Raw genomic sequence first — 24,616 nt, forward strand, 5'->3', positions numbered from 1 at the left:
ATCTTTTAAGAATTGCATGAAAAATGTGCTACTATTTACCATTTATCTGAAACTAAGACTTGGGCAGATTGTGACTTGCATACAGTGACATGCCTTCTAAGAAGCTAATTCAGAATTTGAACCCTTGTCTTCTGATTACCAATTCAGTGTCTCTTTCTCCATTGTTCTGAAGCTGGTCCATTCTCTTCTTAAAGTCTTTAAGGAGAAAAATTATAGGAAGTAAAATGTCTTTGGAATAATGCATGATAACGTGAGTAGAGAAAGCAAGAGTGGGCATCCTCTTGATTGGGGGTAGGAGAAGTGAAGCCTCTTTTCCTATCATCAGGCTTGGAGGTGTGATTCATGTCTTCAGGAGGCTGTAATAGAGGCTACACTGGACAGGCCTTTGTGCCCTGACAGCAATGTCCTGCTTTTGTAGGGCTGTGGATTTACTATTCATGCTAAAAAAATAAATCATCACTAGGAAACGCTGTATGTTTAGAAGCACCTGACTCATGGAGGCCCTCCCCCAACAGGAGAATGGCCCTCAGTGGACAAATTGTCTTAGCTTCCTTTGAAAACAAAAGTTTTCACTTCTGTATGGATTAAAGGTTATTTTCAACCTGTGGGATGCCTTAGCTCATTGAGAAGTGGCCCTTTTTACAGGGACAATGAAGTAGAGTGATGGTCAGAATTGAAGGGTTGAATTTTTTGTTTTGTTTTTAATGTTTATTCTTGAGAGAGAGAGAGAGAGAGAGAGAGAGAGAGGGAGGAGGCGGAGTGTGAGTGGGGGAGGGGCAGGGAGTGAGGGAGACACAGAATCCAAAGCAGGCTCCAGGCTCTGAGCTGTCAGCACAGAACATGATGCGGGGCTTGAACCCATGAACCATGAGATCACGACCTGAGCCAAAGTCAGATGCTCAACGAACTGAGCCACCCAAGCACCCCTGAAAGGTTGTTTTTAACTCTTCCAGGACCCTGTGTTTGTGGGTCTCCTGAAGTAGGTGTGAGCAGCCTTTCCTCCTAGAGGTGAAGTTTGAGCAATTCAGAAAGAGGAATCAGTTCTACTCTTCTGGCAAAATGTCCTGTGTTCATGGAGCATCCTATTGGCAGTAAAATCAGAAATTTAAAAATAAGTCATCAAATATACTTGAGGAGGAAAGCTAAGAAAACCTGAAAAAATGGAAACACAACAGAATATAAACCCCTTAGAGAATAAATAATGTTCTTATAATGAATGTGTCAGCATTTTTAACAGATGTGTGTTCAAGTGTGTGTTGATTCAGTATGTATGTAAAAGTCACAAGCACAAATGTAGTCAATGTTTACATTAAACCCCCCACCTCCAAAACATACACATGAAAGGCCCCTCTTGTGTATGTGCAATTACATCTCTGAATACTCCCTTGGTCCCTTTTTCCTCCTCCTTTCCCCAAACACATATTTTGCTTACTTCCCTAAAGATACATGATATATATGAGAGAACATACTCAATTGACTCACACCTCTCCAAGTAGTGTATAAAGCATAATGTTTTGAAACACCAGGGGCACAGGTCCATGGGGAATCCGAAATGCCATCTTCCAGCCACAACTGTGCTGGAAAGAAAATAGAAAACAATGAGGCATGTGCAGAGTCAGCTCTTTGTGTCTCAGCTCAGCAGTTTTCCTGCTGTCCTAAACTTCACTTAAAAAAAAAAAAAGCTGGGCAAAAGAGGAAATGATCCAGTTTTTAGAAATTTTGATATAAAATAGTAGTTTAGGGTTGTGGGGACACTTACTAAAAAAACAGAGCTTAGTTAGTGGTGAGAAGTCTCACTGTTCTTTGCTTGTTGTGAGGACTTGTGTGTGTGCACACATAATATAATACACACCTTACCACATGCATAAAAATAAATCCAGCCGTGAATTTTCTTGGTGGTGTGGTATAAGCTGCATTTGGTCATCATGAAGCATGGGCTTTATTTTTGCTTCTGCTGCCCACTTGCTGTGGAATCTTGGAAATGCTATTTTATTCCTTAATCAATCAAATAATTCCATTTAACACATCCTTTTTGAGTGCTTATTATGTGCAAGGCCCATCTAGGGGCTGGGGATGTGTGTGTGTGTGTGTGTGTGTGTGTGTGTGTGTGTATGTGTTTTAATTTATTTATTTTGAAAGAGAGTGAGCAGGGGAGAGACAGAGAGAGAGATGGGGAGGATCCCAAGCAGGCTCTACGTGCTCAGCATGGAGCCCAACATGGGGCTCGAACTCACAAACTGCAACATCATAACTTGAGCCGAAATCAAGAGTTGGACGCTTAACCAACTGAGCCACCCAGGTACCCAGGGCTGGGGGCATTAATAAGAAAAGGCTTTCTTGACTCTAATATGCTTAGATGCTGGTGGAATCACACAGCTTGGTGCTTTGGTCTATGCCCATCAGAGAAGAACCCGCCTGATGTAGGAATTCAGAGAAAGGGTTAAGGTTATGTCTAGCTTAGAGGCTTCATGGAGGCCGTGAAGACCCATTAAGGTGAGCTTTAGAGTGTGCATGGGCCTTCAGCATATTAGGGATGGAGAGTGAAGATTAGGTGCCGAATCTGGGGAAACAGGAGGTCTTTTAGATGACCAGGCCCCAGAAGAAAGTGGGGCTGTGTTGTGGTAGGTTCAGAGTGCCAAACTAAACTGTCCCTTAATTTCTCTGGGCCTTAATTTCCTCATCTGAGGAAATGTGTTTTTGTTTCAGTGTGCCAAAGAAAGCGAGTATTATGTTTGCCCCATAGGCATGCAAATCGCCACTGGTCTTGTACCTTAGTGGTTGAAGACAATTAGGGTGTTAGCCCTTTATGAAAAGTAGACAGCAAAACTCCCCGCACCCCGCACTTGCCTTCTTGTTTTTCCATTTCAGCACCATTATCACTAGCATACTATTTACTATAGGAAGGACTTACAGAAACTTGTTTGGTAAATTGGAAGAAAACCCTAAGTGATGTGTCCAACCATTTTCATGAATGCTGCAGGAATCCAAATATACATTCTGTAGTTTACATTGAAAACTTCATTAGTGAAGTGTTATTTCACACATCTGTATATGTGCTGTAAAAGGAGAAAAGCCAAGGCAGAGGGAAATGTGAACATCAAATACATTCTTGTTTTCTCCCTATTATCAGTAGCATCTTTCAGAAAGTACTGATTAGAGATGAAGGCTGTTTCCAGTTGTTGGTTTACTTGCCTCATAGCATACGAAGTCAAGGCTGGGCTGGGGGCCACCTTCCAGAAGGCAGGGACTTCCTTTCTGACTGGAAATAATCCTGTTTTTTTTTTTGTTTGTTTTTTTTTTGACCTTCAGAATACTCATGGCCTTGCTGGAGTATATGGGCCAACATTTGCCCTGGCAAGGCCAGGGCAGTTTAAGATTGGTGTCTACAGAGATTGCTTTATAGGCAGTTAAAAGTAGTGGGAGGAAGGTGACTGTAGTAACTCAGACATTTACATCCTTTCCGGCCTAAAAATCAAGGGGATGATTTAAAATGGGCAGTATTTGAAAACAAACAAACACCAACAATAACAAAACACTTCTTGCAGTTCCTATTTGTCTAAATTTTTAAGAACTTTGCCAAGGTCAGAGTGTTCTTTTCCAAGTGACCTTGTCATGAAGAGGGATTGCATCTTATTTATTACACTGCACTAATATCTGCAGTCTTCTCCTAAAGATTGGCAAATATGGACGTTAGAAAACACAATTCCCATGCCTTTTGAACAGTATGTTCTTTATGATGCTTTGTTTGTAAAAATACTGTCAGGTGGCTAGGGATTTTGCTAACTGGAGTTAGACTTCATGGTAGCTTTTTTTTTTTTTCCCCACCAAGTTAGAAGCAGAGTCCAAAGCCTAACATAGAGCTAAAAGTTATTGTTCTTATTTTATTTTATTTATTTTATTTTATTTTAAGTTTTATTTATTTATTTTGAGAGAAAGAGAGAGAGAGCATGAATGGGGGAGGGCAGAGAGAGAGCGAGAGAGAGAGAATCCCAAGCAGAATTCTCAAGAGAATCCTGAGCCCCCGTTGCAGGCCTCAAACTCATGAACCTTGAGATCATGATCTGAGCTGAAACTAAGAGTTGGACGCTTAACCAACTAAGCCATCCAGACACCCCTGTTCTTATTTTAAAGCAAATATGTAACTAGAGTTCTTGTTGTATACTGGGTTCTTGAGTTCCCCGTGAGGTTGGTAGTTCTCACTACTTAGGGTCACAGTTTGATTCTTTCAGATACATAATTGAAGAGATGATAAATGATAAGGTACTCAGTGATTATATTAATTCATATGTGGTGACATGAAGATGTTTTCTTTAATAAGAATATCTGTTATATGGGAGTAAATAAAAAAAAATCCTATCTTAGTAGAGTTGAAATCCTATATTAGTTTAGGGAAAAAAGGGGTGAAATAAGTATGTTTTATTCTGCTTACATAAAGGGATATAAAAAATGCATGTTACTAAATTTCTTAATACTTCATTTTGCTCTTGATGTGCTCCTACCAGGTAAAGCTATATGTGAATGTTAATGCTTGTAGCGTGAGTCTAAAGTTTCAGTTGAGGCCAATAGGTGGAAACCATAGTCTCTAGTGATTTTCAAAATAAAATCCCATAAAGGCCTCACTTTAAAGAAAGTGAACATTTTGGAGGCGCCTGGGTGGCTCAGTCAGTTGAGCATCTGACTCTTGATTTCAGCTCAGGTCATGATCTCACGGTTCGTAGGTTCAAGCCCTGCATTGGGTGCTATGCCGAGAGCATGGAGCCTGTTTGGAATTCTCTCTCCCCACTCCTCTCTCTCTACCCCTCCCCCCCAAATAAATAAATAAACGTCCTTTTTTTTTTAAATAAAATAAAATATTAAAAAGAAGTTAATATTTTGGAATCCAAGAAGAATCTGACACTGTCTAATCGCCGTTGGGATAATTCCAACATCGGCACTGTGCACTAGCTCATTTTGTTGGCTTTTAGTTGTGTGACTGTTTGCTGGTCACTGAGTTACAAAAGGGAAAAATTCGATAAAAAAAGAATAGATACAGAAAAATATGTCGTACAGTTTTATTCAGTCCATAGTTCTGTGTATTTGCTTACTGTAGTTGAGAAAGTCAGGAGTGGTAAGTGAAGCGCAAGGGTTAATATGAAAAATAATTGAGAAAAATGAGTAGAAAGAAAGAAAAATAGATGTTTTGATACTCTTTATCAAATGTTTTTCCAAAGACCAGCCTCAGATTTAAAGTATTATGCAGCTGTAGGCTTTGGCCTCCAGTACTTTTCTGATAGGAATTCAGCCTTGAGTTGAACTTTCAAATAGGTTATTTTCTTTTCTTTTTTCTTCTTCTTCTTTTTAATGTTTATTGATTTTTGAGAGAGAGAGAGAGAGAACACAAGTTGGGGAGGGGCAGAGAGAGAGGGAGACACAGAATCGGAAGCAGGCTCTGGGCTCCGAGCTGTCAGCACAGAGCCTGACGTGGGGCTCAACCTCACCAACTGTGAGATCATGACCTAAGCCGAAGTCGGAAGCTTAACTGACTGAGCCACCCAGGTGCCTCTTCTTTTTTTCTTTTTAATTACTAACTGACCTATCTGTTGTAGTTTGTTGATCTATTTTCTCCTCTTCATCCCCTCCTGTTGCTTTCTTCATGAGCTGCTCTCTGTTCTGGAATTCTGGGCATCCACATGTAGAATTTGGGTTCCCTGCCTCTGCCTTCACCAGGGATGGAGAAAAATCTGACCCAATATTTCACGTTACAAGTTTAATTGTGGAAAATGTTGGGGTTCGAAGCTGACGGCCAAGAAAGAATTCTTGAGACATCTTTGGTGCAAAAAGGTGGTTTTGTTAAAGTTCAGGGCAGGATCTGTGGACAGAAAGAGACACGCTGGTGTTGTGAAGAGTGACTGATTATTTACCTTCAGGTTGGGAGAGGGTTAGGGATAGCAGAAGTCGCTAAGGTATTTTGGAAACAAGGTTTCCCAGGATGTAGAGGGGCTAGCTGCTGTTAGGAAAAGGTCATTTATTGCTGTTTAGTAAAAACTCAGTCATGAGTGCATTCAGATGTACTCAGTGGGCCAAAAGCTTGGAGTAGGATTGCCAACATGTATTTTGGTGGGGGTTGGGGAGTAGAGATAAAGGAAGTTTCAAAAGTAATTTTTATATGTTAAAGTAGACTTACAGGGTCCTGGGGGGTTGGGATAGTGTTAAGCCAAGATTCCCTTTCACCTTTAGGAAAGTGTCATCATTGAGGCAGCTGAGCTCCTAGAGGACAGTCACTGTCTGTTTCAAGGATTTGACTGTCAGTGGGCTGTGAGTTGTAAGGAAATTTAATTTTTTTTTTTTTGCCTTCATTTCTCACATCAGATTGGACTCGAAAGTGTTCTAATCCACAGTTATTTTTTTCCATGTTCCTATTTATTTTGTTAAAAAAATTTTTTTTTGATGTTTATTTTTGACACAGAGACAGGGCATGAGTAGGGGGAGGGTCAAAGAGAGAGGAAGACACAGAATCCAAAGCAGGCTCCAGGCTCTGAGCTGTTAGCATAGAGCCTGATGCGGGGCTTGAACTCACAGACTGTGAGATGATGACCTGAGCTGAAGTCGGACACTTAACTGAGCCACCCAGGTGGCCCGTCATGTTCCTATTTCTAAAGCCCCCTCTTTACATAATTAATACTTGCATTTCCACTGGGGAGGGTCCTCCACTCCTTTGTCTTTGCTTAGCCTTTTTTCAGGAAGGGTCTCTTAGGATGGGTCTTAACTGCAACCAGTTTCTTTCCTCGTTAACCAATTATATAATAAAGCCATTAAAGTCCAAACTTTTTGTTAGGCAGTTCTAATTGATCAGTCTCTTATGTAGGTATCTTGCTTTTAAGCTTCTAGAATTCTTTGCTATCTATTGCTTTAGTTTACTTTAGCAATATAGGTAGTATTAGCCCTAGTTTGTAGGTGGCCCACGTCAAGCAGCTTGTTACTGGCAGGGCTGAGACTAGAACCCCAGTCTTCTAACCCCGAGTTCAGCCTTCTTTCATTTAAATTCTTAAGGTCTGTTATGTTGTGAGCTGCCTTTTTTTTTTTTTTTTTTTTGAGAGGGAGGGTAGGATGAGGAGAAAGGATGTGATTTTCTACTGATTTTTCATATATTTATTGGTAATATTTTCATATTTGTGTAGGGGTTCCTGACTTAATTAAAGAAAAAAAAAAGCTTTCAAATGCCTGATCTCATTTGTTTCCTAACAAGCGTGGAGATTAGCCAGGATAAATATTATCCCTGTTTTAAAGATGAAAAAACTGAGGCTCAGGGAAGTGATAGGTTTTTAGTGAAATTGGAGTTGTGACCCAGACATGGTTGGACCAAGACTAAAGTGAATGAGAATTACATATGAGCTTTTCCTTTCTGGAACATACATGGATGGAGTCCCTGTTATGTGTCATTTGCTGTGTTGGATGTTGTAGACTCAGAAATAAACTGTTTTTAGATTGGTATAGTACAGGTTCTTAGAGTTGACTGGGGTAGTACTTGTAGTTAGCTTTGTTTAAGGAAGTAATGTGTCTAGTATGGAGGAGGTGGTGAATTTGTAAGACTTTAAGTTATAAAACTATAGCCAGATGTATGTTTACCTCTGTGAGTGCCTGTTTTATTTGCTAGGTTATTCATTCCTATGCATTAGGATAAAAAAATAAATATGGTTCTGTTTTGGCTCCCTGAAATAGTTTTTATATTTTCTGGAATTTCCTCACTTATTGTCTTTAATATTCCAAAGTTTTATTATGACTCATTTGGGCCATGCAATAATAGAAGAAGTAGGAGTAGGCCTGTTTGAAGAGGCTCATTAAGTAATTTGGAGGAAATATATTTTTGAAGCCTGTAAATGCTAATTTTGTTCTTGGTCGTGAGATTTGTTTCATGAGTGTCAGTTCTGCATATTCTTGTATGTTTTGGATGAGAGAGGGTGAAAATTTAGGAGTTAAAAGAGCATAGTTAAATTTTTCTCTTCGGCTTAAATATGTAGTTTTACTATAAACTACTGAAAGTTTCCTGTTCTTGTTTAATAAAAAAAGTGCACTTCCATTCATTGTTTCCATGTAACTTCCTATGCTTTTTACAGTAAAAAAAGGTCAAAATTTAGGATAAATTATGCGTTATCTCTGGGGCAAAGAAACCCTATTTCATTTAAGAAAAGAGCTTTACAAAGTGAGCCTCTCAGAGTCTGTGATCCTGCAACAGTCCTCAGTATGTGCCTTTTAAAAAAAAAAAATTTTTTTTTTTAAACATAATCATGGTTTGCAAGGATTGCAGTCTGACCCGTACTTCCAACTAACATCAGAAGGCAGGGAAGATTCCATGTCATGACTTGATTTTAGAAAGCTGCAGATCATAACACTGTTCTAAGGAGGGCCTTTTTTAGTGGCTTTGTGTGTTTTCTTTGTAACATGGATGTTCAGCCTGCAGCCTGCCCTACACTGTTCTGTACACAATAGATCATTTGTACTGACTCGAAAACAGGGACCCTGGTAGCAGTGTCTGGTCGCAGTGACAGTGTCCACTATCACTGGTGGGAGAGTGAAGGCGGGAAGCAATAGTGATTACAAGTTCCACTGAGGAACTACAGTGTAGAAGAATGTGCAGAGGATGCTAAAATTGTAATTAATCTGGGATGTGTGGGTCAAATATGTGTTCATCCTGAAAAATAAAAAAGAGGGGGAGACATCACTAGACCCTTCCTTCCTAAATTCCTAACTCCCTTCCTTCTTTCCTTCCTTCCTTTTCTTTCTAACTTTCCTTCCTTTCCTTCTTTCTATACCTACATACACATACACACACACATACACACACACGAGACCTAGTCATGTATTTGCTTTCTCCTTCTCTTGAAAAGAGAATATTTCTAAAATGCTTGAAGCCTTAGAAAAATAGAAGAGTAGGACCTTTAGCACAGTTTTTGTGTGAACTCAATTCCCAGCACTTCACCCTTAGTGCATACGTTTCACTTTCTTTGATGGCTTGCCATTCAAATTAGATTTTGTGTGGAGAGTGTCACTAATATTATTGCTAATATCGTCACTAATGTTGTTACACAGTGTCACTTTTATAGTAGGTTTGTGCATCCATAACACCTGAAGGAAACCAAAGTATTTGGTGAGTTACAAGGAAGATAAGTGTCAGAAGTCCATAGAGGTTACTCGGTAGGTGGGACTGCCCTTGTCCAAGCTTGTTGACTTAGAATTGAGTGTGAAAGGTGATGTGTGATGGGCTTGGGGCAGAGAGACAGACCTGCAGTCAGTTGAGGAAAACAGAGGTATAAAAAGTATAGGCAGAATTATACAACACAAATAGGGGACCATTTGGTGTAGAGACAAAAACGAAATACCATAGCAAAGTTTAATAGCCTGTCATTAGTATGCATAATGATGACCCCAAGTACTCAAAAAAATTAATGGTATTCAGGATGCTCAAAATATTTAAGGTGGCTAGGAAATAATTTTGTATATAGTACATTTTAGGTAGATTTCCCGCAAAAACTACTTAAGTCACTTTCTTGAAAGGAGTAAAGCCTTACTTATTTGGAAGATCTGCTTATGTGGGTATCTCATTCCCAGTCAGTGCTGAATAAATGAGGCATTTATTGTGTGGTGGTAAGGTGATTCTTTGGGCCAGATGAAGTAAGGTGGGAAGAAAGGAATATGATGTAAAATACTGGGCGAAGGAATTAATTATTACCTTAAATAATGGATGAAACTTGGGTACATTTTTCTCTGCAAATCTTGAAACAAAGTCCTTTTTGTTTTAGGAATTGGCATGCAAAGGATTTCATTTTCAGATTGACCATTTGAAAGTATTAGAGCTTGTCTACATGTGAGAAAGGTGAATTCCCTCTGGCAGAGTGGTTTCCGAAGGTTCACTTGGGAGGAAAGGAGAGGAGCTAGTTGATCCAGAGTGGAAAAACACCGAAGAAAAGTTTCCCCCCAAAGAACACACAGATTTCCGAAAAACAGAAATTGCTTTGATTGAATGTGACAAACTTTAAAAAAAAAAAAAAAAAGTCAAGCTTTGAAACATCCTATGACACATCTGTTTTGAAAGGTTGCTTTGTCAGATACAGATGTGTGTTTGACAGTACTTTACTGTGTGTGAGGTTTTGTTATGAGCATGCTCAGTAGGTGTTTTTTCTGAACAGGTATCCCTTTATCTCAATTCTAAATTTTGGGGAGAGTTTACTCAACAGCAGTACAATTATTTCTTATATTTGTCTTTAGGTTAAACACAATTTGATTGAATCAAATCCCTCCCTTCTAGCATTTTGTTAAACTGGTAACTCTGTTTAGATTTTACCTTTTCAGAAGTTGTTTGTTGACCCAGCATAGCAAAATCTAAAACTTTTTTTTTTTGGGGGGGGGACTTTTAAAAAAGTAATCTCCACACCAAACTTGGGGCTCAAACCCACAACCCCAAGATCAAGAGTCCACGCTCTGCTGACTGAGCCAACTAGGCACCCCCCAAATCTGAAACTTTTGATTAACTGAATGGCTTTTTTTTTTTTTTAATCAGGATCAGAAAATCCCCCAAATGCTTTTAGCAAACTAATGCCACTTTGTTTTTTGCCTTCAGACATACATTGATGTAAATTATTGGTTTAAAAAAGTAAAAACAAAAAACAGAAACAAAATAAAACCTCTTCTAATTCTAGAAAAGGAATGCTAGAGAGAATTGCTTGGACCCCTGAATGAACTTCACTGTAGATTGTATTTCCTCTATTTTTAATGAAGCCATTGAAGAAAAGTTATGCGCCTGTGTTTTTTGTAAAATAACTTTTGAAACCCCTGATCCTTGCTTCATTACAGGTCTCTGAAATTCAGACTTAGGAAAAATATTTTCTTATCCAAAGAGCTGATTTGTTTCCTTTTTATGAGATCTTGTAAGCATCACATTTTCTCCTTTACCTTGACTACTGGGAAGCTCAAAACTAGGTGAGGTGCTCACATGAAGTAGTTTCCTTTAACTAAGTTCTTTTTTTTTTTTCTTTTTTTTTTTTTAACATTTATTTATTTTTGAGAAACAGTGAGACAAAGCACGAGAGGGGGAGGGGCAGAGAGAGAAGGAGACACAGGATCTGAAGCAGGCTCCAGACTCTGAGCAAGCGGTCAGCACAGAGCCTGATGCGGGGCTTGAACCCACAAACTGTGAGATCATGACCTGAGCCGAAGTTGGAGGCTCAACCGACTGAGCCACCCAGGCGCCCCTAAGTTCTTTGATGAGATTTCTCTTCTATCATTACCACTTTTCAATTGATTGGCAGCTTAGGTGGATTTCTAAGCCCATTTAACATTTTTTCTTACAACCCCCTCAATTTCCTTTCTAGAAGTAGTTGAGTATATAAATTATAAAGGAGTATATAGCATGACATTTTAGTTGGATCAGGAATTTTCTTTTTCTTAGAAAAATTTTTTTTTATTTGAATATGGTTGACACATATGGCTGACATATAATCCACACAGTAGATTAGAAATTTTCTAGGAGTACAGCCACTAAAACTGAGGTACTGGTCAGACCTATCTTGGTACATTAATTTTGCATTTCTTGGACCAGAAGTTGTGGAAAACCTGTCTGAAAACTAGGAAGGATTGTAACAGAAGGACTTTATATACCAAATAGTTTATACAGGCATACCTAAGAGATATTGTGGGTTCAGTTCCAGACCACTGCAGTAAAGCCAATATCGCAATAAAGCGAGTCAAATGAATTTTTTGGTTTCCCAGTGCATATAAAATTTATGTTTACACTTTACTGTAGTCTGCTAAGTGTGCGATAGCATTATGTCTAAAAAAACCCAATGTACATACCTTAATTTAAAAATACTTCTCAAAAATGCTAGCCATCATCTGAACTTTCCATGAGCCATAATCAGTGATCACAATTCATCATAAGAAATATAATAATGAAAAAGTTTGAAATATTACAAGAATTACCAAAATGTGACACAGAGATACAGAGAGAGAAAATCCTGCTGGAAAAGTGCCATTGACAGACTTGCTCAACCCAGACTGCCACAGACCTTCAATTTATAAAAAACAGTATCTGTAATGGGATGCCTGGGTGGCTCATGAGGTTAAGCATCCGACTTTGACTTCGTGAGATTGAGCCCCACATTAGGCTCCACACTGACAGTGCAGAGCCTGTTTGAGATTCTCTCTCTCCCTCTCTCTCTCTGCCCTTCCCTCTGCTTGTGTTCTCTTTCTCTCTCTCAAAACAATAAGTAAATAAACTTAAAAATAAACAGTATATGTGAAGCACAATAAAACAAAGTGCAATATAATGAAATATCCCTGTAGAGATCCCTTATGTCCTGTGGGTGACAGTGAAGGTACTGATGTACCTGAAACTCAGGTTCCTGTAAACTCTGATATTCCGTCATTCCTAATGCGAAAGGACGTTGAGATAGGCTAAAAAGTTTGTTTTGTTTTGTTTTGTTTTTTAGGACACAGGCCATAGCTGGAGAGGTGGTAATAATAGTAATTATAGTTGTATGATAATAAAAAGGAGTTAATCCTCTAAACTGTCTTATGGGGGCAGATACTATTATTATCCTCATTGTAGAGATGAAGAATCCAAGATATGGAGTGGTTAAGTAACTGCCCCAGGTTACAAAGCTGAAGTGTGGCAGGGCTGAGATACAAACCTGAGACACTGGCTTCATGGTCAATAGAGAATTAGGATTTTGGTTGTTTGAGGAATTCATCACCCAACATGTCATTATGAGCACCTGTCACATGCCAGGCACTGTGTCATGCTCTGGTATAGTTGGAGGATAAGCAAAAGAAACATACATGATCCTTGCCCTCATTGGGTTTCCAACTAAGTAGAAGACATAGAAACATACACCCAAATAAATGAATGGCTCACAAATGCCCAAATGGATTTATAACCAAAAGTAGATACTGGCTATAAAGGGAAAGTGTAATAGTTGTAACTAGTTTATGGAGTCTCTTAGTTTAATCAGACTTAAAAATGTGGCTCTGGGCCAGGGCTACTTAGCTGGGCACAACCCTCTTGTTCCTGGTCTACACGTGGTGATCTTATCAGTGGCACTGCTTGTTTGGCCCATACCTGCTGCAGACTCTGGAAACGCCAGCTCCATAGATTCTCCTGAACCTTTTAGCTTCACTGTGAAAGGAGCAACAAACAGCACACTAGTTGTTCATAGATTTCTCTCCAGACCGTTAGCTCTGTTTTCCTCATAACAGAGACACCTGAGCAGTGAGCTACCTGGCTAGGAGAGGAAGGAATATGGTTTATTATTATAATTGAGTTTGACATACATACATCGACGATTGATAATTTGGCATTCACATTAAACATTTCCTTCATGCCTTTAACAGCCAGTTGTTGAGGGGCATCTGAGTGGCTCATTCAGTTGAGCGTCTGACTCTTGATTTCAGTTCAGGTCATGATCTCATGTGGGATTGAGCTCTGTGTTGCACTCTGTGCTGTGGAACCTGCTTGGCATTCTCTCTCTCCCTCTCTCTCTGCCCTTCTTCCACTCATGTGTGTTCTCTCTCTCTCAAAATAAACATTAAAAAAAAATTGTTGAGTGCCCTGATTATATATAAAATCCTTAAATTAAATGTAGTTCATGGCCCAGTTTGTACACATGGCTGTAATTAGTAATATTTGGCATGGCCAGAACAAAAGTTGGTAGATTTTTCTTTTTAATCTCTTGTCTCCTGTCTATAATCAGGACCAGTGGTTACAGGCTTTAATTCAGCTCACCAGCAGTTATGGTTTTCTCCTTCCATCGTTCCTGACTATATCCCCACTTACAGCTTCTTGTCTTGCCACTTACCCAGACTCTGCACCCCAGCCCTACCTGAGGGCTCACCAGTCCCAGAGAATGCTCACTGTAGCATGTTATGCCTTTGTGTTTCTGTGCACATCCTTACCTCTGTTTCTCCCACCTTTTCTTTTTCATCAGACACCAGTTTGCTAGAGGTTAAAGAAGAGAAAATCCATTAAGTAACTATCTTAGGCTCAAACTGAGGTCTGGTTGATGAATGGGTTTGGCAGTGTGATCCCTCAGGGTTAATGAGAGGCAGCTTCCCAGCCTTCCAAGTCCCACTTTGCCAGAAAATACTGCATTAGTAGGAATTAAATTATAATTTTTATTGGTTGTGTGCCTAAATTGCATTTAATATTTTGAATCCAGATCAAATAAGTATTTTTTTCTTTTAGTAAAGAAGTAGACTTTCTTTTAATAATTTTGTGTGTCTCAGACTCACACAGGAGAAAATAGATTGCATTTTCTTCCATCCTTCAAATCTTCATATTCGTTCTTGGTCTCAGTGCTGAGCCATTTAGGCAATAACATCCCATAAATTCTACTTTCCCCATAAATGAATACCAAAGGGGAGTTAGTGTCCTCTTTATTCCTGGCTTCCTTTAGATCGTGTCAGAACAGGAATAGATGTACCATCTTACAGATCAAAAGTAAACAACAAGAAAGTCAGCCAAGGTGATGCCAGATTACTCTCTGAATTTTAGAAATTCCCTGGAGGTAGAAAAATGGACTGTTCTCACCTTTGGGAGTTATACTTCCGGAATTTGCTCAGAGAACAGGAATTTTTACTCCAATACTGCACAGCTTTATTTTAAATCTTTCCACTGCAATTCTTAGAAGTAATTTTGGGGGAGAAGTGGCTAGGGAGTAGTATAAGAACATCTTATCTTAGATATTTTATTAATCATTCTAAAAGCTCAGAAAGAAAACATTTTTTCAATGGAGAAAATATTTTCATTCATTTACTTCTCCTTCTCCCCTCAAGGGACTTTATGTCTCTAATAGTACTTGAAATTTGTAAAGCATTGGCATGTATCGTGTCTCATGATATATGAGCCTCTCATAAAGTAAGAGAAAGAGAGATTATGGGAAACTTCCAAGACAGGGTCCCATAACTGGTAAGCAGCAGATCTGGATTTAAAATGTCAGCTCTCACATTTCCTGGTCCAGTTGGCTCTAATATGGGGACCCTTCTCTTGCTATGCCTAGTGGTGACTTCTGGAACATACTTCATCAGCTACCTGTTCTCTTCAGATTATAAAAAACACGAAACAATCCCACTGCCTCCCAGAACTGCATGAATCCCCTCTGATATTTGTTGGTTGTATAGTGGTATCTTGCTCAAATGGAAAAGTGTGTGCCCTTTATAACCAGGCACTTCCCAACACTTTGAGAATTTAAATTCTTTTTTTCTAATGTTTTATTTATTTTCAAGAGAGAGAGAGAGAGAGAGAGAGAGCAAGCAGGGGAGGGGCAGAGAGAGAGGGAGACAGAATCAGAATCAGGCTCCAGGCCCTGAGCTGTCAGCACAGAGCCTGATGCAGGGCTTGAAGCCACGGGAGAACCGTGAGATCATGACTTGAGCTGAGGTCGGTCACTTAACCCACTGACACCCAGGTGCCCCCAGAATTTAAATTCTTAAAGGTACCCTGCCCTTTGTTTCTTTTTGGACTTGTAAAAACAAACTTGAACATGGGAAATTCTTCAACATGGTTGCACCATGATTTGAACACAACAGTATACAAATAAGCATTGGCTTTTGACCCAGTTGGCAGTTGACTTCTTGGAAGAGGGCTAGTTGGTCCAGTGGAAGGTCTGGATTTACATACTCACTTGGGGGATGAAATAAACTATGATAAGACATGCCTAAGGAGTTGTACTATAGAAAAATCTGGCTGTTTTTTCCTGAGAAACACAGATTACAGGTTTTAGGCCACTAGAAACTCTTCTGCTTGTCTTTTTTCTACTAAGGATAAATTTTAGCCTTAAGTCAAGTTTTATTGTTGAAAAGCCTAGGGGGGACTTTGGTAGAAGGGCCCCCCTTTGGATCTTAATGGTGGTACATTCCACAGCTCCATCCCCAAAGGGTTGTAGCTCAATGAGTTGTAATTTGAGATGTTATAAACACCAGCCTATGCTGTGTACACAGCAGGCACTCTTGAGCTCAGGCCTTCCAGGTGTTTTTTCCTGGAGCTTTGTTTTGCATCCTATCCTAGAATATGTCACATTCCCTTGCATGAAGCTCACTTAGAGCCCGGCTGTGCTATTGCTGAGAAATCATCTTGGGTGCCCTTTCCTACAGATTTTCGCATCCCATTGGGGGTTGATGGAATTTTCAGCTCAGGGGCAGAATAGATCCTCCAGTGCCCAGGCGCACAGTCTATGGGAGTTTGTCCCTCTTCACAGCTGACAGCATTGCAGAATTCCCTGTGGGACAATAACAGAAACCCTTATTAGCCAATGGTGTTGTTGGAATAAAATCTCCCCACTGCAATGTCTTGGTCCCAGGCTATAATGTTACCCCTCCATTCCCTCTGCATCTTTACCACTTTTTATTGCAGCTGAACACACGCTCCTCATTAGTACCCTGGGTGATATGGGGAATCAGTGTGCTGGAAATTATGTGCAATAGGTACCAGATGTTTGTGTCAACTTGGTATGCGTTGGTATTTAAAATGCTTAAGGATCACATTTATTAAATGTGAAAATTACTTATTGCACCTCCCCCCAAACAATAACTCCCCCACCCCCAATATTTTACTCTCTGTTGCATGAGGTGTGATAATAATTTCTTTGGGGACAGATTAAATTTAAAGTGTGTGCAGCAAATGCATCTGTTCCCAGATGCTTCGTCTGCATTCTGTCAAGCCTTAGGGCTGGCCTGCAGCCAGCGTGGATGTGGGGGTTCTGTAACAGAGATTGGAATGCTGTGTTGTAGCTAAAGGACATAATGAAAGGGTGAGTCCATTTGCATTTTTTTCTTTAAGTGGAACTGGGAATTTAGACATTGATGTTATAGCCAGATCTTAGGAACATTTCCCATGTGTGCAGATAAGCAAACATGAGTGAAAAAGAGGAAGATGACATTTGGTAAAATGAGAAATAAGTTTGTGCTTTCTCATTGAGTTTATGAAATCTTTTAAATCAACTAAAAGTTTGCAAGTGCGAACTAAGCAGTCTGTTTTATCAAACATGAGCTAATGTGTAGGTTTGGCCAATAAGTCTGCTTGTTCATCAAGCACTGAGGTGAAGGACAGGAAAATGCAGGGTAGAAGCCAGCGGTGACTATCCATGGGAAAAGCTTAGACCTGGAGGCTGAGAGACCGGGTTCGAATCCCACCCTGCCCTCTACTGGTGGTGTGTGACCTTTGGCAAGTTACTTAGCCTCTAGGGGTCCCCGTTTCCACCACTCTAAAATGGGAGTTTTAACAGTACCTTTACAGTGCTGCAATGAGGATTAGAAACAATATGTGCATAGTGTGTGGCCCAGAGAAGGTGCATGATAGCCGTATACATGAGGAATTAAACCCTGGCTTATCACAGGAGGTGGAGGCCTAGGGTGTCACCATATGCTCCACAGTGTTGCCCCAGGTGGCCCAGCTGCTGAACACAGGGCTCTGCTTTGTGAAGGAGGCCACTTGGTCTGGGCCACCTGGTGAGCTTCTCTCCACAGGGTTTACTTGAATCTGTGCTGTCTTCAGGTCAGTGAATGTTTTTAGTCAAGAGAAGTAGCATCTTGTGAGTGAATTGGGGCCATGGGTCTGTCCTGGTGGCTGAGGAGGGTGTATTGAGAAGGAAAAACACAGTCTGACTTCAGGGTAGGAAGGAGGACAAGTCAAACAAAACACAACACCCAGCAGGATTTGGGGGAGATCAGATTGCTTGTGTAGCCAGCAGAGAAGGATAAACTCAGCTCACGCTATCAGACCAAGGGAAAGTTAGACTTCTTTGAGAATTACCCGCGAAGAATCCTGGATGGGGCAGGTACTAGATGCCTGGAATAAAAAGAAATATCTAGATGGGGAGGCAACAGTGGGAAATGTCTCTGGAGGCGGACCTGTATGTACATTACTGTTAAGAAGCAGTCCGTCGAAGTATGCACCCAGCTTTGTGGCTTGCAACATGTGATAGTGGCAATTATATCTGTTCTGTACACATCAGAGAGTTTCTGTGAGGCCTCTGATAAAGAATCTGTACGATGTTCTTTTTTTTTTAGTAAAATGCCTTCTGACTATAAACATTGGTGCAAGGTGAACAGGAATGTGCATTTATGATATTGTTGCCTTTAGCCAGCATTTCTTTCTGTATCACTTATGCCCTGCTTGACCTTTATGGTGGTAAAGTAGCTTTTGCTGTGCTGATTGGCATCATCACGGAGCACGCCACTCATTTGCCTCATGACTTGGGGGAAGAGATAGCTCAGGGAAGGAAGGGCTGTGGGTTTCCAGTGGTGGCCACAAGAGAAACTCCCAGCCTTCCGATGCTGTCAGTGAGAGCCTGTGTGAGCAGTTCCTCAGCTCACAGGTCACCACAGAAGTGAGCAGATGAGTCAGATAGGGTTTCAGAACATGTTTTCCTAGTTTCCAAGCCTTTGTGGCTATGAGGTGCTGCACTTGGGCCCCTTGGTGGCCACCTTGCTAGCTTAGGCTTGTGTAGTAGAGCCTGGGGGTGGGTCACACTCTTCCTAGGTGGAAGCTTCCCTCTGGATGTGGCTCTGGCCTTGTGTGAGCAGATGCAGTAGAAGCTGCTTTGAGGCCAGTTGGGAGAGACGGGAGGCCAGTTCCTAGAGGCTTGCTCTGGTTTCAGGAGAGGGGCAGGAAGGCCTGCACCTGACCAGAGGTGGCAGGAGGCTGGAGGCTTGCTGATGGCAGAGGGGAGCATTGTGCCACCTGGAGAACACAAAAACAAGTTTGTGTTTCCTGCCTGCTGTGACATTTGAGGGTGGGGAAGTCCCAGCCGGGACTTGATTCTTAGCAACCAAAAATGCCACCTCCTTTGTATCATGATTGATTCCACCACCCCTCCCCCCACTCCCTTATTATAAGATGGAAGTTTTATCTACTAGGTAAAGAGTGAAAGGAAGAATTCTAGGATAGAGTCTCCTATTTGTATGAAATCCTTTTTTTAAAATGTTTATTTATTTTTGAGACACACACACACACACACACACACACACACACACACACACACACAGAGTACGAGCAGGGGAGGGACAGAGAGAGAGGGAGACAAAGAATCCAAAGCAGGCTCCAGGCTCTGAGCTGTCAGCACAGAGCCTGGTGTGGGGCTCGAACTCACAAACCGCGAGATCATGACCTGAGCCGAAGTTGGGCGCTTAACCGACTGAGCCACCCAGACGCCTCTGTATGACATCCTTTGAGCATCTTGTGGTTCTTTCCCTTTCCTCTCCCACCGCCTTCCCTCATTAATATTTGAGTATGTACTGTATGCCAGACGTTATGCTGGGATAAAGGATACAGCAATAATCAGAATAATAGGGCTCCGTTCTTCTGTGATGTTTGCAGTCTTTGGGTATATGTAGACATTAAACAAATCATTGGACAAATGATTATATAAGTATAACCACATGAAGTGCAGTGAAGAGAAATGACGAGTACCATGTGAGTATTTAAAAATGTATTCTCTAATGTAAGAGAAGTAAGAGAAGCTGTCTTGAAAGATCAGAAGAATGAGTAAGAATTTGCCACCCCATGGCAGGGCAGAGGAACAAGAATGGTGGGAAAGTCTTCCTGGAGGATACCTTGTATATGAAGTCTCTGGTGGGAAGAAGGTTAGCATTTTTGATGAAATAAAATAAAGGTAGATTAAGCTGCAAGTGTCAGAAAACTCAAAATGATATTGGCTTGAAAAAAATTACATGTGTTCCATATAAAAAGAAGTAGTCCAAAGCTCATCCAGTAGCTCCATCTTCATCAAGGACCTAGGCAACTTCTGTCTTATTGCTTTGCCCCACTCAGCGTGTTGTTTCCATTTTATGGCCCAAGATGGTTGCTCTGGCCCTACTCATCACATCTGTCTTCCTGCCCCCAGGAAGGAGGAAAGGGCTGAAGAACACAACTTGCCTTCGAAAGAAATCTCTTGGAAATTTCATGTGTCACCTTTGGTTATATCTTCTTAGCCAGAATTTTGTCACATGGCCATACCTAGCTGCAAACATTAGCTAGGACTTCCAGTACAATATTGAAAAGGAGTGGTGATAAGGGACATCCTTGCCTTATTCCTGATGTTAATGAGAAAGCTTCTAGTTTCTCTCCATTAAATATGATGTTAGGTATAGGTTTTTGGTGTTTTTTTTTTTTTTTCACATGCTCTTTATCCACTTGAGGAAGTTCCTATCTATTAGTTTGCTCCGAGTTTTTATCATGAGTGACTGTTAGATTTTGTCAAATGCTTTTTCTACATCTGTTGATAGGATAATAGGATTTTTCTTCTTCAGCCAGTTGGTAAGTTGGATTACATCAGTTGATTTTCAGACATTATGGATCTGGGTTGAATCCCACTTGGTTGTGGCATGCATTTCTTTTTTAGATTGTTGGATTTAGTTTGCTTATATTTTGTTGAGGATATTTGCATCTGTGTTCATGAGAGATATTGGTCTTTTCTTTTTTTTTAATTTTTTAAATGTTTATTTTTGAGAGACAGAGATACAGGACATGAGCGGGGGAGGGGCAGAGGGAGACAGACACAGAATCTGAAGTGGTCTCCACGCTCCGAGCTGTCAGCACAGAGCCTGACGTGGGGCTCGAACTCACAAGCCATGAGATCATGACCTGAGCCAAAGTTGGATGCCTAACCGACTGAGCCACCCAGGCACCCCTAGTCTTTTTCTTGTCTTGAGATATCTTTGCCTGGTTTTGGTATTAGGGTAACACCTCACAGAATGACTTAGGAAGCATTCCCTCTGCTTCTACTGAAAGAGATTATAGAGAATTGGTGTAATTTCTTCATTAAACGTTTGGTAGAATTTTCCACTGAACCCATCTAGATCCAATATGTTTTTATGAAAAATTTCACCATACAGAGATGTGAGCCCCAGAGGTAGGTGTGAGTGTCACTCCTTGGGTGACCTTACAACAGTTACTTAAGTGCATTAAACGTATTCTCTTTTTCTTTAAAATAGGGATACTACCACTTTATTATGATGGTGTTCAAGGTTATACAAACCCAGAACTGCCCAGCCTATAGTGAGCACTTAACAAATAGGAGCAATTTATTATTATTTTTTTTTACTACCCCAGACTGACATTGTGTGTTGAATTGTTGAAGCCACCATTTCTTATATACTTTTGGAAGATAAGGGTACATAATTCCTAATTTCTTTTCTTTCTTGCTTTTTGGCTTTACAGATAGCTTAATCATACTTGTAGCTTTTTTTTTTTTTTAACTTCGAGGAAACAAATTCATTAAGAGATCTCAAAAACCAACTACCACTCTGGTATATTTGATGGTCAGAGATGCTCTATATGGAGTGTGTTTAATCATTGACCCCAGTGGGTCTTTGAAGTGCATCTATCCAATCAGTTGATCATAGTGTGCCCTATGCATTGCTTTTTTCTTTGACCTTGGGCTGACTCCTATAACACATGGCTGGAACTATAGCCCGTTAAGTGGGATCTTCCCTGCCCTGACTCTGGCAAGATAAAAACCATAGATTCTAAGGTGAGGATTGCTTGTCCTTAGCAATCTTTAGGAAAGACTTTATCCTCGGATTTGTTGCCAGTGAGTTTTTCTCTAGCCCTAGTGTGGTGATTTAAGGGAGATCCTGACAGGTGATGGTGGCATTGTAAGGAGGAGGGCAAGTCAAGCAGATTGCAGATGTGTTTTGGGTGGAACCACAGGCCATTTGGAGCTTTGCACATACATACAAAAGTGGTGCTGAAGAGCTTTTTTTTTTTTTTTTTTTTTAAGTTTTTCTCTATAATCTCTACACCCATCATGGGGCTCAACCTCATGACCCCAAGATCAAGAGTCGGATGCTCTACTGACTGAGCCAGCTGGGTGCTCTGTTTTCAGTTTTTATTTAAATTCCAGTTAGTTAACGTGCAGTGTAATATTAGTTTCACGTATACAATATAGTGATTCAACACTTCCGTACAACACCTGGTGATGATCACAATAAGTGCATTCATTAATCCCCATCACCTATTTAACCCATCCCTCTACCCTGAAAAGCATTTTTATATGTGCTCAATTTATGATAATGGAAAAGTCATGGCAGGAGGCTGTGAAACCAGTTCCCCAGAGTTGAGTAGGAAGTAGTAGGAGACTCTGGAGCTTTGGGGTGTGAGATATACCAGACACCCCTCTGCAGTTGGTGAGGACAGGAGGGGAAACAGTAGGGGGAGCACCTGCTCATACTGTTTGCCCTACATGGGGACTTCAGGGACTCCTATGTCCAGTACCTGATGCCTTTGCCACTGTGACATCTTCCTTCACCACCGCTGTTTCTTGGAAAGCAGCTGGGCACAGTACAGCAGTACAGAGAACAGCAGTGATTATTTGAGAAGGTACATACTTCATTTCAGACCAGATAACGATTATCAACCTAGACAATTTCCATGAGTTCTGAAATAGACTTGGCACACTAGGCAGGGTGTCTGCTTATAGTATAGCAGTGGGGGTGCAGGATTGCCTGGTTCTGAACGACATTTGCATTTTAATTTTGCACTGGGTCTGTAATCCTGGAGAGTACTTTTGCTATGTAATAAGTCAGGAAGAACTCGTTGGGAGTGAGTTTAGCTCTCTTATCAGGTTCCACTTGGAAGGCTGCGGTTTAGTGGATGCTATATGATCAAGTCTCAGTCTCCCCATGTATCCAATGGAGACAACACCAAGCTTGCAGAGATATATTATGGGTCCCTCTTTCTTAGATGTCTCTTTCTGTCAACCCAGCCAGTGTGCAATGAGGCCCAAGTAGTACCTCACATCACTCTTGCCCATGTTACCTCCTTACAGCCGAATCCAAGTCTCTAGAATGGTGCCTCAATCAACAGTCAGGGAGGAGGCAGTTGTTGTTGTTGTTATTGTTGTTGTTGTTGTTGTTGTTGTTTGTAAGCCCAGTGATTCCCTTCACAAATATTTTTTGAGCATCTTCTACATGCCAGATGCTGTGATCAGTGCTGGGGACACAAAGATGAGTAACCCACAGTCCGGGAGGTCATACTGTACTAGCAGGGACAGATGTGTATACACTGGTGGTTACAGTGTAGACAATGAAACCGCAGAGATGGGCAAAGAAATTATGAGAGGATGGAGGAAGAGTACCTCCCTCAGCTTGGAGTGTTTGTTGTGGGGACAGAGTTCGAGTGGAAGAGGAATTTGGGTAAAAGAAAAAAACTTGAATAAAGGCACGGAGTTAAGAAACATCATGGTATCTTTGGAGAACTTTCAGCCAATTGGGGTTGCTGGAGTAGGGAGGGGTGAGGCTGGAGAGAGAGGAAGGGACTGATCAAGAAAGGCCTTGTGTGCCTGGTGGAGGAGCTTGGGCTTTCTTCATAGGCCAGAAGTCCTTAAGGGACCGGACATGCCCACAGAGATGGGAGGGGCAGGCATTCATATTGGGAATAACCATCCCATTGAGCACCCTGGGTACCATGGGTGGTGCTTGCATGGAAGGTGGCTTGGAGAGCTGGAGACCAGAGTCACCTTTTAGGAAGATCTGCAGTTGTCTAGAGACAGAGGTGATAAGAATCACAGAAGGTAGAGCTGGGCAGGGATGGATGTTAGGATTTAAGTTTTGATGATTAGAGGAAGGGAGAATCAGGAGGCGGGAGCCAAGTATTTCCAGGATTCTAATTTTCCTATTTGAAGCTCTACTCATATGCTTTTCCCTCTCTTGGGAGGATTCTTCTGACCTCTGGCCCAAATTTTGCCATACAATGCTGGCCCCAATTAGCCCTGCTCATTATATCTTGCTTTGTATTGTTCTTAAGTTTGTTTTGCTCTAAGAAGGGGGAAGTGCTTAAAAAGTTGAGACTGTATCTTATACTTTTTTGGTGCAATTTTAGGTGTTTAATGTTATTTATGCATACTGTTATTGGGCTTTAGGCAATTTATTCCATTTACTTCTGGTTTTCTTCTACGAGAGGAAGGAATTGAACACAGATGTCAAACGGGAGGTTTCCTCCATCCAGAGGAATACATTCGTGACTTGTGTATCTAAAAGGGAATTTAAATAATCAGATACACATCAAAATCATCTGAAAGGAATTCAAGAGATGGGGGTTTTAGAATAGGTTAAGCTTTTTTGCCATTCAGTTCTGGAAAGAACTTACCTGGAAAGGTTCCTAAAGGTTGGCAGTGGCTTGATCATCCAGACTAATTAATTTAACTGTAGCACAGTTAATTGCTGTTTCTGAGGGGTTTGTGTTTATGATTCTTTCTGCAGATCCAGAGCCCGGGACCCACTGTGAAGTGTCGCCTGTCAACGCCTCCCATCCTGTCCAGGCGTTAATGGAGAGCTTCACTGTCTTGTCGGGGTGTGCCAGCAGAGGCACGACGGGGCTGCCACAGGAGGTGCACGTCCTGAACCTCCGCGCTGCTGACCCAGGGCCTGACCAGCCTCAGAGAGAGGTAGGCGTAGGCACCAGCTTTCTACTCACTGCCCCTCTGAGTTTGTAAAGACACTTCTCTGTTTTTCCATTCCGGGTTTAGCAAGGATGCTGGTGTGTGAATATAAGTGGGGAGGAGGGGACACAGTGTACGCAGATTGCTCTCTAGACTGGGCAAGTCTAGGACATCATTCTGGAGAGATTTTTCAGCCTTGTAATTTTCCTGGC

At 41.1% G+C, this 24,616-nt stretch overlaps 1 protein-coding gene across 3 annotated transcripts in view; it reads left to right on the forward strand.

Annotated features, from left to right (window-relative positions):
• The window catches only part of TGFBR3 (transforming growth factor beta receptor 3), a 207,702-nt gene that overhangs the window by 63,438 nt on the left and 119,648 nt on the right, over positions 1 to 24,616 (forward strand). For all 3 annotated transcript variants that reach the window (XM_053892606.1, XM_053892601.1, XM_053892608.1), the window contains one exon: positions 24,226 to 24,410. In XM_053892606.1, the coding sequence (XP_053748581.1) occupies positions 24,226 to 24,410 (185 nt within the window). The remainder of the gene's footprint in view (positions 1 to 24,225; positions 24,411 to 24,616) is intronic.

This window comes from Panthera pardus, unplaced genomic scaffold, assembly GCF_024362965.1.
Source record: "Panthera pardus isolate Hobbes unplaced genomic scaffold, ASM2436296v1 HiC_scaffold_11, whole genome shotgun sequence".
In the NCBI taxonomy this organism is placed as follows: Eukaryota; Metazoa; Chordata; class Mammalia; order Carnivora; family Felidae; genus Panthera; species Panthera pardus.